This window comes from Beta vulgaris, chromosome 8 (assembly GCF_026745355.1).
Source record: "Beta vulgaris subsp. vulgaris cultivar EL10 chromosome 8, EL10.2, whole genome shotgun sequence".
Taxonomy (NCBI): domain Eukaryota; kingdom Viridiplantae; phylum Streptophyta; class Magnoliopsida; order Caryophyllales; family Amaranthaceae; genus Beta; species Beta vulgaris.
This window is the reverse complement of record NC_079209.1, coordinates 54,883,316-54,898,400: the sequence shown is the minus strand read 5'-3', so window position 1 is coordinate 54,898,400 and position 15,085 is coordinate 54,883,316. Positions and strand designations below refer to the sequence as shown.

At 31.1% G+C, this 15,085-nt stretch overlaps 1 protein-coding gene across 1 annotated transcript; it reads right to left on the bottom strand.

Annotated features, from left to right (window-relative positions):
- Positions 1-4,391: 4,391 nt before the first annotated feature.
- LOC104901943 (bifunctional purple acid phosphatase 26) lies at positions 4,392-11,951 on the bottom strand. The gene is made up of 9 exons (XM_010689571.4): positions 11,701-11,951; positions 10,854-11,054; positions 10,645-10,756; positions 9,570-9,805; positions 8,603-8,741; positions 7,426-7,646; positions 6,904-7,025; positions 5,609-5,770; positions 4,392-4,556 (listed from the first exon to the last, which is right to left on the bottom strand). The coding sequence occupies exons 1-9, from the start codon at positions 11,884-11,886 to the stop codon at positions 4,547-4,549; spliced, it is 1,389 nt and encodes a 462-aa protein (XP_010687873.1). The 5' UTR covers positions 11,887-11,951; the 3' UTR covers positions 4,392-4,546.
- Positions 11,952-15,085: the final 3,134 nt, after the last annotated feature.

The window sequence follows — 15,085 nt, the reverse complement described above, 5'->3', positions numbered from 1 at the left end:
GCCCTTCAACTTACTATCAATTTCTCTCAACTCTTTTGAAAAAAAAAAGACAATTTTTTTTCGGGCTGGATTGAATTTAATTTGTCAAAATTTGTCAAAATTAACTGAATAGAGTTAAAACTATGAGAAGAAACTCACTAACCTTAACAAACTGAATCTCCATTAATTCAGTCCAAAATAATAGTCTAAGTGAAATAGCCTTACTCAAATAGTGTTATGTTAAGAATTAATAAAAGTCATTACAGATAATATATACATAAAGTAAACCAATTAAATTTAGGATTGTGAAACCATTAATCCCAAAATATATGTTGTTAGCTCAAAATAGCTCATGGTGTTTAGGAAATGGAGAGGGGCTTAGCATGTGGCTTGATGGTTGGCTTAATATAGGAAAGTTACGCAGTTTTGTGCATGGCCCTCTGAGCCTAGTGGAAGACCACTTGCGGGTAAGTGACTTAGTGGTTGATGGAAATTGGAATCTATCTAGTTTGAGTCTCTATCTCCCGCAAGGTATTGTAGACCGCATTCTTAGTCGACCCCCGCCCTCCAAGGACGGAGGAAATGATACTCTTTGTCCTGATTTCCTATCACATGAGGGATTCTCACTTTCCCTGGCTTACTTAACCCAGATCCCGCCACTCCTTACATTGATATTGAATGGGATTGGAAAATAAACACAAGCCCAAAGATCCAATTCTTTTTCTGGCTGGCATGCCTTGACTGTTTTACCTCACAAAAAACTCATGTACCAATGTTCTATCTCAACTGACTCATTGTGCCCCCGATGTGCTCAATCCGTGGAAGATGTGGACCATATATTTAGGTGGTGTAGTAAATCAAAAAAGGTCTGGGAGCATATGTTTGTAGATCTTAACCTAGGAAGTTTCATGTTGGACTGGATCCAAGATAACCTTAGATGTCAATTAATGTTTCGGATGGTCCCTTGGTCACGTTTATATCCGTTCTTGTTTTATGAAATATGGTTAAGTAGGAATCATCGTGTGTTTAGACCGGATACCCCCAGTCCAAACCACTTGAAATTATTAACAAGGCCGTGAGTGCGACCTTTTTTTTTACTTAAAAGCAAACGTGAGTGTAGAGAAACCGAGTGATCTTTTGTGTAGATTAAGGTTAACTCACCATGTTCCAAGAGACTAGATGATGGTAAATGTGGATGCGTCTTTCTTTCAAGCCAACATACCTGTTAGTGGGATTGGGGGTAGTGAGAGACCACAAGGGAAGGTGGGTTGTAGGTTTCCAAAAGTGTACATTTGCGAGTAATGCCTTGTTAGCAGAATTACTGGGAATTAGGGAAGGTTTGAATATAACCAAAGAAAGGGGCGTTTAAAGTTTGGTTTTATTTTCGGATTGCAAAGTAGCCACCCAACTTGTGACCCAGGCCATGAGATGACCCATGCTAACCATTATGCGAGTGTTGTCAAAAACTGCAAGGTGTTGAGCAAGAGCTTCAAGGAAATCAAGATAATGCACTGCAGCAAGGAACTTAACAAAATAGCAGATGCTTTGGCAAAGAAGACGGAGGACCTAGATGGGCTTAACAATGTAACTAAGTTTCTCCCAATTCCCCCTAGCTTTTGTATGGATGACTATCATGCGGAATGTATTGTAAGCTTGGACGAGACAATGATAAACTCTGGTGTAATAGCTTAATTAATTAAAAGTCACATATTTCACCAAAAAAAAAGTAACTCTCTTATAGGAGCTAGGATATGGAGGTAAGAAAATGCTTAAAATAAATATAAAAATGTACATAAATGGAAAAGTAAGACTTGGAATATGAATATCAACTTGTTAGGAACATCTACAAAATCTTCAAGCTAGGTATTAAGGGTTAAGGAGGTATATAAAGATAAAATAAAGGATGGACTGATCAGAATTTCTGTGTACATCTTTGTGGGGATTAGGGAATCGGGCCTAGGAAACTCAGTCCAACTTTGAAATAGTCACCACTCCATAGTCTTAAACATATGTGAGGAGCTAAGGTTAAAATTTTGTGGCATTTGGAGCAAGGATCAGAAAAACCCAGAAGTTTCATTTCTCTCTCCCTCCACTCGCCTGTCCTGTTCTTCTTGGGACAGCACTAACATTTTCTTCTTCGCTTTATAAAACTTGCGCCAAAACTTCGTAAATCTTACATGCAAACTAATACTTAGATACATCAACTTGTGATAGATATTGGAGAGTCATTTATACAAGTCAAAGGTCAAGGGAAGCTAGTCTAAACCAAGGAAAAAAGAAGGTCATTGAGGTAAGCATTTTGTAGGTTGTAATTGGATTTTTGGGTTAATTCTTGAAGGAATTATCAAAGGATTGATGTTGGAATATGAATGTGTATATAGGTAGTGGAAAATCAGGAGGTGAACAAGAGTTCAAAGAAGATTAAGTGTGAGGAATTCTCAAAGAGGACAAGGTACACAAACATTACTCTAGGGTACTCCATTTTGAGTTAAGCTTTGATAATCTTATTGAATGTTGTGATTGATGTGAAAATTTTGAGTTGCATGTTGATTTATGTTTATAAATCTGGAATGAAGTGATTTTGATGTTTTTGTTAGACACATGTGAAGTTTCCACTTGGATTTAGCTTGTTTTACTCTAAAAACATGATATTTGGATTAAGACTTTGTAACTCTTGAATAAAATGGTTGTTATGATGTTGGGATCTTATAAACTACAACAAGCCATTAGCTACTTGTCCTTAATTAACGAGTCATATGGTTAAAAGGTTATGTAGTAGGTTTTAAGTTTTAAATTACTAAAACCAGTCAACTTTTATAAAAATCGATAGTCGTTTTTGGTGAAAATGATAGCCTTTTGTAAATCAAGTCTTTGCCAATTTTAACATGACTAATGCAGTAGCTAAATGATGTAACAATGAAAGATAAAACTTGGGTATCATCATAATTTAAGTCCTACACTAATTAAACTAGACTCCTTGTCAAGGAAACTTTATTTACACACCTAAAACTTACTCCCTCTGTTTTTTTTTTATTGTTCTCACTTAGAATCTTGACACTATTCATACTTAGAGAGAATCTTCTCAATTTTTTTCAATTTATAAGAAAAAATATAGTCATGTGGGATCTTGTTTGATTCGTCTCAATTAGTACATTATTAATATTCAATCGTTATAATTTTTTACTAATATATGATGAAAGATATTTAAGTTCAAAAATTTGCATTGGAAGATGTGTAAATAGAAAGTGAGAAAGATAAAAAAAAAACAGAGGGAGTATTTAATAAGAGCAATAATAGAAAAAGGGAGGAAAAATATAGATATTGCTATCTTTTATCTTCAAGTATTTCATTAGGAAGAACGTCATAAAGGTAATGACAATATATGGGTTACAAATTCTTAGTTTCCGAGGAAGTAGAGTAACAATTCCCTCATAAATTACACCATTTACTCTAACAAAGTAGAATTCTTAAAAGGTAATACTAAACTTAGAATACTTAAGTATTTTAAGAAAAGTAAGTAGCTTATAAACATACACTTAATTTTATTAAAAGAAAAGAATTACTTTTATTTTTCCTAAAAACTAGACAGTTTTATAAATCTCAAGGAAGATAACTTCTTGGAATTTCGTTGGAAGTTCTTAAAAATCTCTTTTAGTGGGAACTTCACGTGACAACATTGTATGTTAAGGTTCTTTTTCCATAAGAAGGCGATGTCTCCATATATTTCTTAAGGACTCTTTTTCCGTATACTTTTAATATTGAATTTGCTATATGATTCTCGTTGTTAAGAGATTGGAGAAAGAAGTTGCATTAGCACTGATGAACAATTATGTGAATATGATAAGGAATATGATAAGTAATATGTATATGTATTGGGACATGTCCTGAAAGTCTTGCAAACAGTTATGATAAGGAGGGAGGACCTCCCCCATCAGTCTAGAGACTTGGTAATCATAAAGTTCATTTAAGCAAAAACAAGTTTCACACACTCACAAAGTAAGATCTAATAATTTCAGTTAAGTTAAGATAAGTTCAATAAAGTTCAAATAAGTTAAGTAAGCAAACATTAGTTGAAAAGAAAATAGCCATATGAAGTATTAAGCAAATAGGGAAACATTTTCACTCTGAAAAAAGGCCATCTAAACCGCTTTGTTGGATTTTGATTAGATTCGGAACCAACTCAATTTAGCTCATTTACTCATCGTAAATTCGTTAGGTATCTCCTTGAGAGAAGGGTGCCATAACCTTCTTGTAATTCAAAAAAATTGTGCACGAAGATGCGTCACACGTGTACCTCATGAACCATTGATGATTAAATTCTTATAAATTTGGACATTTTAAGTCATCCAATTATTTCTAGGTTTGAGGAGGGATTTGGAGCACGCAAAACAGCAATTGTAAACAGACTAAACTTATAACTTAAACCAAATCATAATAAATAGAATCAAGTTTGAGTACTTTAATACAATCTTTGTGGAAATATCAAATATCTCCTTAAAATTTCTTATTAATAAGAGGAATGTGGCTCATTATATGTCGCAGGAGCGCTAGCTCGAATCATCTGGGTTTAGCTTTTCCTGCAAGACCAAGAAGACTTGTATTTAGTAAAGATGTACATTCAATAGATCACAATAATGTGCTCCAACAACATAATATTATAATAATTGTGTCATACTGTCATTGAATGTTAGGTTCATTTCATTAAACTTATACATAGTCTTAACTTACTAGAGATCGACAAGTTTTATTAAAGTATATTTATATACATAAAATTGCAAAAATTAATAAATTACACACATAAATATATTTATTATTATTATTGACTTCGAAACAAATATATTATTGAAGCCTTAAACCTTTAGCATATTATGTACTATTTCTATGCTACAAGGAAAGAGGGGAGCAATAATAGTGTCCTCGTCTAAAATCACATTTTTACCCATGTTAAATAAATTATATTTTAAGAAAAAAAACTTTAAACAACACTCCTAAACAACTCAAAGTTAGCACAATCAATGAATATCAACAAAAAATTAACAAAATAATTTTACATAAGGAAATTTACCATAAATTTAAAATGACACACATATAATTATACATTGATTAGAAAATAAAGTCCCTAAACAAAATTAGAAGTGTATTATTGAAATACTTTATCGATAATAATGTAGTATGTAAAAACTTGATGACGATTTATAATGTATTTAGAAACTTATATTTTTATCAATAAAATAAGACTATTTATCTAAAGTAACATTATCGAACCATCACATAGTTTCAACTCCAACTTTATGTTAAAAACAACAAAAGGTTAGTGATATATAATTTCTAATTGCTTTATGCATTATACGTGTTTCATTGATTTCAAATTATTTACTAATAAAATAACACAATCAAGAAAAACCGAAGTTATTCAAATGCTATAGATAATTGACCTGGAAAGAAAAATTTCAAAATGTTTACTCGCGAAAGAATAACTAACCAAGAAAATAACTAAAGCACATATCGCGTCCATAAATTACTAATAGGTAATTAGTGTGAGACAATTAGATATTTCCCTCAATAATGTATCATGTACAATATCATAAATTTAGTGGGAGAAATTATAATAATAATCGGGTTCATTTACCAATATTGATTGTGCAACACAAATGTATCAGCAGTAACTTTGTTGCCATCATGGTTGCGGTGCCAATAATAGTAGGCATGAGTCTTGTTCTTAATATCCAATATGGCATGCCCAAAACTTGCTTCACGAAATGCAGAATAATGAGGTTGTGGAACTATATACCTGCATAAATCAAATCAAAATATATGACACTCTTTTTTTAATTTTCTGTCTTGCACAGTTTCACTATTAACATTAAGTCATTAACATTATAAATTTATAATACTTCCTGCACCAAAAAAAAAAGGCTACTCATTTATTCATGTGGACAAATTAAACAATAAAAAACTTTGAGCGTCTTTCATAATCAATGCATATGGAAAATATTATGACATAATGTTGTTTTTAGACTCATCTCAAAGTGTGCATTTTAAATGTCAAAATTTATACTCCATTCGTCTCATAATATAGTGTTTATTTTATTTTAGGTAGATTAAACTTTAAAATTTTTAACCAGATATTCTCATGAATATAAGAAAACATTCATGTGGGGTCTTTTTAGATTCGTTTTAATATATAGTTTTATAGTATAAACTTTTTATATTTTTTATCAATAAAGAATGAAGATATCGAAGGTCAAATATCCATTTTGGAGACAGTGTAAAAAACTAGCATTATATTAAGGAACGAAGGGAGTACGTATTTCTACTACGTACGTAATTGGAGACGTTAATGATTAAAAGTTGTGTATTAAAGATCATGTGTAATAAGAAAAAAATACTCTCCATCCCAACAAATGTTTTCTTGCAATCCTAGCAGTTTTCATAAGTAAAGACTAAAGAACAATCTTCTAATTTTTTTTTCTAATATATATAAAAAAAAGGATAGTAATGTGAGACCGGTCTTGTTTGATTTGTCTCAGCGAATATATTATAAAAATTAAACTTTTATATATTTAATATATAACTAATAATACAAAACGTGTACCATAAATGAAAACAAGAAATGGGAATAACTTTTTAGGATGAAGTAACACTTTTGAGAAGCTGAAAATACTTAATTAATTATTAAAACTTTCTAAATGAAATCAAATCATCCTATTAGAACACAAATAATATTCTCCTCTCTTTTTGAAATTTTTTAATAAAAGATAGACTTAAAACTCCAACAAATTATAAATACTTTCTTTCTATTTTGGAAAACATGACAACTTTTTGTAGACAATTATAAAAACACGACAACAATTCCAAAATCAAGAATTATATATCTAAATTATTTCAAGAAGTGGAAAGAATAGAAGAAGGAAAAAAACTCACTCCCCCGCAATTCCTTCAGCGTTGCCACCATCTCCAATCGTTACATAGAAAGGAGCTGCTTCATCTAGGATAGGATTGCACGCACCATTTGATATGTTGTACTTCACATTTGAGACTCTATGCTGAATTTTTTTTTATCAAAGAGGAAAAAAAAAAATCATGATCTTATATAAACTAGGATAATTGTTGAAGGTATATATCTTTACAAGGTTATAACGACTAGGAAAAATGAAATCTTATAAGAAAATAATATCACACATATTAGAGTACGTCTTAGCGTCCGTCTTATAATCGGACGCTTATTAGCGTCCGAGTTCAGAATCGGACGCTAAATGTCAAAAGACGGACGCTAAACTTTTAGCGTCTGCTTGGGGGACGCTAATTGAAGAATTAGCGACCAAGGGTTTTGCATCAGTCTTTTAGCGTCCGTTGACGGACGCTAATCTCTTTAGCGTCCGATCCCGCGTTTTTAGCGTCCAATTTTGGCGGACGAAAAAGGGTGATATTCTTGTTGTGACTTACAGATCTCTCGTATGCATGAACATGACCAGCAAAAACCGCATCCACTTTGGAGTCTATGAACCATTGCTCAAAGACAGATCTCATGCTTTCACCCTCCATGTAATGAGCCGAATTGGTGTTGTAGAGTGGCATGTGCATTAGTACTATTAGCCATGGTGTCTTCTTCCTGTCAACTTTCTTGAGTTCGTCTTCCAACCAATGATATTGAGCAGTGTATTTTACTGGAAAGAAAGATGTCAAACATATTATGGATAAGAACAATAACATAAATAAGGAATAAAACTATTATTGTAGGATGTGGTTTATTTTCGTATTTTGTTTTGATTATTATTTGTAATTTATGCATAAGTAAAAATTGTAGTCATGTGAGATCATATTAGTTTCATCTCAACATATGTTTTTCAAATATTAACTTTTTATAATCTTTACTTTTTTGTAATCAAAGATATTAATGACCATTTTTTTTGTTGGCAAGTATGTAAGTCAAACTTTGTAAATTTAAAAATATATATAAATAGTAGATATTTGATGTAGCAAAACCCTAAAACAAAATCAATGTCACCTCACAATATATTTATCTCATACTTGTATAGACCGATTTATAATAGTTTTTGTAAGTCTACCTCATTTTTTCCCTAAAAAAAGGATTATCTTTAAAGTTATGGGTAATACAACGTATAACAAACTTTTTAGACAAGGGGCCACTGCTCACCACAACATATGAGTAAAGTAATCGTAGTGACTAGGGTGGTAGATGGAGGTGTGCAAAGAGCTCAACAGCATAGGGCCCCAAATTTATAAGGGCCCTAAAATATATTATTTTAAACAAATTTACTTCATATTTGAGGAACTCACCCTCGTTTTCCGGCCTTAATCGAATTTCTTAAAGATTAATTTTTAAATTTTCAACTTTCCATCTTTAATACTCGACCTTCCATCATTATTTTTTATGAATTTGGGGGTCTAATCTTCATATTAGAACACGGGCTCCAAAATCTCAAAACGGCCCTCGTAGTGACCCCTTTAGATAAAAAAAAAAAAGTCACCCGTCTTAGCATAAATTACTACGAGACAGTTTTATATGAGATTTTGCATATATATGTCTCATTTTCTCTTCAGAAAGAAAGTAGATCTGTCTCATTTCTTTAAGGAGAAAAGTATAATGGAATTTAATTACCAAATCCCGAGTAGCTAGATAGCACAATAATGTGCGCTGGACCACGCCTGACTGCATACCAAAGAGCATCTGTGCTACCAGAAGCCTTGTATGGTGTAGGGTATCTAGTTTTGAATTGCAAGAAATCCCCATACAAGCCCTGAAATAAATGGTTTTATACATTTAAGCATATTAAGTATATACTTGAATACATCTGTTATAAATTCCCAATCAAGCCCTGAAATAAATGGTTTTACACATGTAAGCTAAGCATACTATATACTTGAATATCATATATAAAGTCTATTTTGTTAAATGTCACATGTAGTGCAGTATATACATAAAAAATATTTATTATTGTAAATAAATAAAGTTACAAAAATTGATATTTTTTTAGATACAAATTGAGAAAAGTAAATTCAGGATCTTACACACAATATTGTCAAATTCTATATATAAAATATAAAAGAGATAGTCTAAGACTCAAAGCTAAGTCACATTAAGAGCATCAAACAAAACTACATGCAGGGTGGTTCTTAACCCATGCAATCACGGCGACGTAAAAGGGCCCTCAAAATATAAGGGTCTCAAAATATAAGGGTCTCAAAATATATTTATTTTTAATTGTTTGTAGATTAGACAAAAGAAAACATTTGGATCAGTTGTAAAAGTATAAGGGAAGGAATAATGAAAACATGAAATTCATCAAAGTTTTGTTGTTTAAACTTTTGAAGATAATCGCCGTCAGCCCGCTCTAAATACGAATCTTATACTGTTTATCTTTTTTGAACAACAAATGAAAAGCCCAATTAAGAAAATTATACAGGCTCCATTATTTTTGGAGCAGGAGCACGTAGAGGAAGGTGGTCTCTAGTCCACCATCCATGTTTTGCGGTACATGAAACTAGATCTAGTATAGAAATTTGTAGCCATATACTACATCACTATGTGTCTAAATTAGCATAGCCTCAAAGTAGTTAAAAATTACCAAGGAAGGAAAGTAATCGATGTCATGATTCCCCGTAGTCCAAATCCAAGGTTGATAAGCAGTGCTTTGCTCTACAAAACGGCCCCATGTATCCCATCTCGGACCAAACATACTTTTATCATAGTAGTAATATTGATCAGCATATGTAAGGTCTCCCACGAACAACACAGCCTGCCCTTCGCCTTGCATGTAATGTTGTAAGGTGGAAACTGAGTCGAATGTTTGTCCTAAATCACCTGAAACATGCATATAAAAGAAACACCATACTATATCATTACGTACTCCTTCATAAGAGTGTGTTCTCTTCGTTTAAACATATCCGAGTGAACTTATTAGACTGTATTGGATAGTATAGTTATCTCTAATTATACCTTATAATATCTACCCCTGAATATATTATTGAACCTAGTCAATTAATGAGTTATATTTTATTTTTTTAGGAAAATGTCATGTGCACCTCAATGGATAGACTATATAAGAAACTAAAGCGAAAACATTAAGCAATAATTAGGCATTCATAACAGCAACCGACGCGTGAAAAATAATGTTTGATGTTAGTCCTTAGAACGACAAACATTAAGGCATTAACATGAAATATCCTTATAAAATTTCTACAGACTATATTGGATAGTATAGTTATCTCTAATTATACCTTATACTTACCCCGAATATATTATTGAACCTAGTCGATCAATTAATGAGTTATATTTTATTTTTTTAGGAAAATGTTATGTGCACCTCAATGGATTGGACTATATAAGAAACTAAAGCGAAAACATTAAGCAATAATAATTAGGCATTAATAACACCAACCGACGTATGAAATAATACCATTTTATTTAAAAATAATGTTTGTTGTTAGTCCTTAGAACTACAGATGTAAATGCCGAATTTTATAAGGATATTTCATGTTAATGCCTTTATGTTTGTTCATCCTAAACATCTTTCTTTTTATAATATTTTATAATAGCCTTGTTGGAAAAAAAAAAAAGATAGGACAATATATAGTAAAATTAGGACGACACTTAGCAATTCGATCACGACACCATATATTATTTACCACCATAAAACGTACCGATTAGTCCAAATGTGTATGGAGCATCCGGACCAACTTCTGGAGGTGTTTGAAACCAAAATTCTCGACTAGAAGAACCACTTCCAATTCTATAATAGTACTTGGTGTTGTACTACAATGAAAAACACCCAAATTAAAGTAGTTAAGGAAAACCAAAACTAATGACACCATAATTTCACAAGTAAACATATAAGTTTAGGTATAATTACCTCTAATCCATCAACAAGACAATGATAAATTTGTCCAGATTTGTAGTTATTAAAGCTATAACTTGTTTTTGTTGCCTTTGCTTTAGAGGTATATCGACCCTTTGTTGTTCCATAGTACACGGTATCCGACCCATGTAACTGAGGTGTCACCCATGAGATTATCACTGCCTTTCCATCATAATCTCCTTGAGTAATGTGTACCTAGACATGATCATCAATATTATTAATAATAAAACCACAAGTGGTGATAATTACGGGAAAATTTTTGTCTATTCACTGGGTAATCTACCTATTAGAGATAGATATTAATTAGTGGAGTGCAACTCGGCAAAATTTATTACATTTTTAATGGATAGTCCATCCAGTGGGTAGATGTAACAATCAAAAATTATTAAAAGAGACGGTCTAATTTTAATGTAAAAATATACTTAGTCACTAAATGGATTATATTAAACTAATCATCGAAAGAAATTAATCTAGTTACTATTGGGCTAATTTTCTTTTTAATATTGGGTTTACCATTGCCTAATTTTAATTTAAAAGTAGGCAGTCTCTTACAATTAGACAATATAATCTCCATAACATTACATGAAGTTTTTTTTTTATTATTAGGAAAGATAATTGGTCCGAAGACCAACCTTTACTAGGCTACTAACCTGCAAGGCACACCAACTCATAGCCTGGGTATAAGGCTAAACGGCCCAAAAGTAAATGCCCCAACATATTGTTGGGATGAGGATTCGAACCCTAGGCAAATGCCGTGGAACTCGGGGTGATATTCCACATGGATTACATGAAGTTATGAAAATCTGATTATATTACATGAAGATATAGAGTGCATAAATACCTGTTGTGGAGCATTGTGGGCTTTAGGAGCAGCAATGATATCACTGTCAAGAGGAATATCAAAGGATGCAGGATTTTTCCTAACGTATTTACTCGTGACACTAGTATCACCATTAGTTCCCTTACTTGAACTACTAATGCTAATTATAATACTAATGAGCAACACTAACCACTTAACTTCTAGCATTTTTTTTATGCTCTCCCTCGTAAAAGTTACTCCTTGTTTGGCATAGATTTCATTATCTTGGGGCTGAATTTATAATCAAAAAAATGAGAAAGCAACAAAAGAGTTACATAAAGGTATCCTTTTCCTGATCTGTTAATTTGTCTTTTGTTCCTTTTTATTTGATCACGTTTTCAAATAGTTTGCATGCATGTAGAACGTATGGCATTTGAGTGGCTTGTGTCGATAATAATCTTATCAACAATGGATTTGTTCCAATGATTGGTTCTAGATTTTTTTTTTTCTTTTGAGCAAATGAATGGTTCTAGTTGAATAGCTGATTTTGCATGGCGTTATGATTTGATCCATGAAGTCTATTGGATCCGCATATTTGAATTTCGTGTGCACGCATCACGCATGCATTACACAGTTTGTTTTATGTGTCGCGTGTCTTATAGAAAACGGTTTGAAATTATATATATTATTTACTCAAAACTAGTTATAAATTTAATTACTTCTTACACAAATTCTTATATACAGCCGGTCATACCAGGAATTTCGCGCTATATATATAAAGTCCAAATAGAGAAACCTAATCCTTAATGGCGCCTTTCACTATTACTTTGAGCGTTCCTCTTTTCCTCCTCCCATCTCTCCAATCTCCTCCTTTCCCCTCTCTCTCCAACCTCACCAAATCAGCAAGCTTAAAAAATTGGAGTATTTTCTGAAATTGCAAGCAAGAAGACATTATAACAGAAGAAAAGCAGGATAGAAGATTTAAACCTAGATTTGTTGTTTTGATTGAATCAGATCTGGTTATAATTTGCAATAACCTTTAGGTTGGAAATTTTTGAAAGTTTTTTCAACTTTTTTTCTTCATGTGGCCTAATGTAAGCATTTGAGTGGCTAGTCTTTAAGTTGTAAGGAACTAAGGAGTAAGGATGCATGATGATGTGATGAACTGTGAGGAAGATGGAATCATATATAATATTAAAGCAAGAAAAAATTGTCCTACGTGGCAAGACCTCAACCTTCCTCTGTTCTCCTTCACCCTCAACTTTCCGACCTAATGTTTGCTTATGCCACGTGGCATTGCTAAATTAATTCCTCCGATTGTGTAACAATGAAGGAAATAATATCAACTACAATAACTAAAGGAATCAATCAACCAATTATCAATTAAGAAAACAAATCAAATATTATCTTTTTTTTTTAAACGAAAATCATATATTATCTTAGCGGTCATTCTTATTATTTTCACAAAAACCAGTTATGGAATTATTTTCAAGCTAAATACCAATTTAGAGGAGAGAGAAAATATACAATGAAAAAGATGAATTGATATAACAACTTTAAGTTTTTCACTAATACAAGATACTCAAAAAGTCAAAATATGAAATTTCAAATATAAAACAAATATTAGCTAAGTACAAGCCAATGGGTGCGTTGGTATATCAACTTTAAGTTTTTCATCACACCTATCAAACTTATATAATATAATTAATTTAAAAATTACCTAATTTCAAGCCAATGGGTACATTGGTCTAATAAGTTTTTTTTTAATATTATTCACTTTTGGTAATGAATACCACACCATTATCATGAGATGCTAGCCCCTTCAAGAAAATATGCAAATGTAATAATAATAGTAATGCAAGTTTATTTTATTACCAAACAAGAAATAAAAAGATGATTTTGTTGAAAAAAATATAACACACCATGATTATGACTAGAGATTACATATAACAAAAACAATAACAACTCAAATATTCAATTTTTAGTCCCAAAGTGGTTTAGGTAAGCTAATATGATAATCATAAAAAAATCATATCCATGACCAATACATACTAAAAGTATTTTTTTTAAAAAACAAAGTTAAAGTGAGAGAGGTAAAATAAGAGTTCATCTATATATATGTTCAAGAAATTGAATTAGGTAAAAAAAATGAAAACCAATATATAAGCATCTGTCTACTTTAACTAATTTTGACATAACTATGATAATATAAGTTTGGAAAATTTAGATAAGATTAAACAAATTTAGATATAATAATTAAGTGTTTTTCAGACAACTTAAGGGAGAATTAAGAAAATGTCAGACAAGATAAGTTGTTTAAAGATAAAAATGGATATTTTTCTCACTACTAAAAAGTTAAGGTCAAGAGTACATTAAAACATTAATCTATGGCAATTCTCTCTCCAATTTATTGGATATATATTAATATATTATTCTATTATTGCGACTAAGAAGGTTGACAACCTTAGGCTTAGGGACTAGGGTCACTCAAATATTTTCCCACATTCTTACATTCAAATAAACAAACGATATAAGTACATACACTTATGAACTTACGCTTGATACTAATATCATTTTTAAAGAAAATTCACACACTTTGAATTTGGCCCATTCTATAAAAATTATAAAATAAAAGAGTAGGAGAGAGAGTGAAAACATGACACATGTGCTTAAATTATAAAATAAAGCTTTCTTTAATTTTTATAATAGTTTGCGAATTATTTTGCAAGTTTTATGAAATATCCCAAAAAGAAATATGTTGCGTGTATTAAGAAACTAAGAATAGTAATTATTTTTCTTCAATATAATCCAATATTCTTTAACTAATTATTCTTGCAAAAAAAAAAACTAATATAACTGTTCATAAATTTAACATCCTAAACTCAAATTATATATGAAAGTATGAGTGAATCATGAAGTAGTTGACATTATAGGATATCAATAATTATTTCTTATATGCATGATTAAATATAGTTTCCTTGCTAAAATAGATATTTCTCACTTATTCATCATTAAAGTTAAGCAGCGCCATGATTTTCTTATATAATTAATATTGTATAATACTCATTCAGTTAGATGAAATGGGGAATGATGTAAGATAAAATATATCATCAAAATTGTGGTCATTTTAGGGAACTACAAGTAAAATAATTATCTTATAATTTTATATAAAAGTAATGTTACAATTTTTAAACCATAAATCGTGTGGACGATATTAGACTGGAAAGAGAGATATCTAATGAGCATTGCGACACTAATTTAGAAGGTGAATCAACAAGATGAGTTAATTGTCAAGCTTATATGTAAAAAAAAAGGGGGATTTATAAGTATTCAAGTTTAATTGGTTTATAATAGAGTGAAACTGTTTTGAAAAGATCAAATAAAGTTATTGAATTGGAAAAGTTGTTAATTTATTTAACTTTGTTTT

Coding starts and splice junctions, on each gene's coding strand:
- LOC104901943 (XM_010689571.4), bottom strand. CDS start 11,886: ATGCTAGAAGTTAAGTGGTTAGTGTTGCTCATTAGTATTATAATTAGC. Junction 11,055..11,700: donor CCCACAATGCTCCACAACAG/GTATTTATGCAC, acceptor GATCATGTCTAG/GTACACATTACTCAAGGAGA. Junction 8,742..9,569: donor TCGATTACTTTCCTTCCTTG/GTAATTTTTAAC, acceptor CATTTATTTCAG/GGCTTGTATGGGGATTTCTT.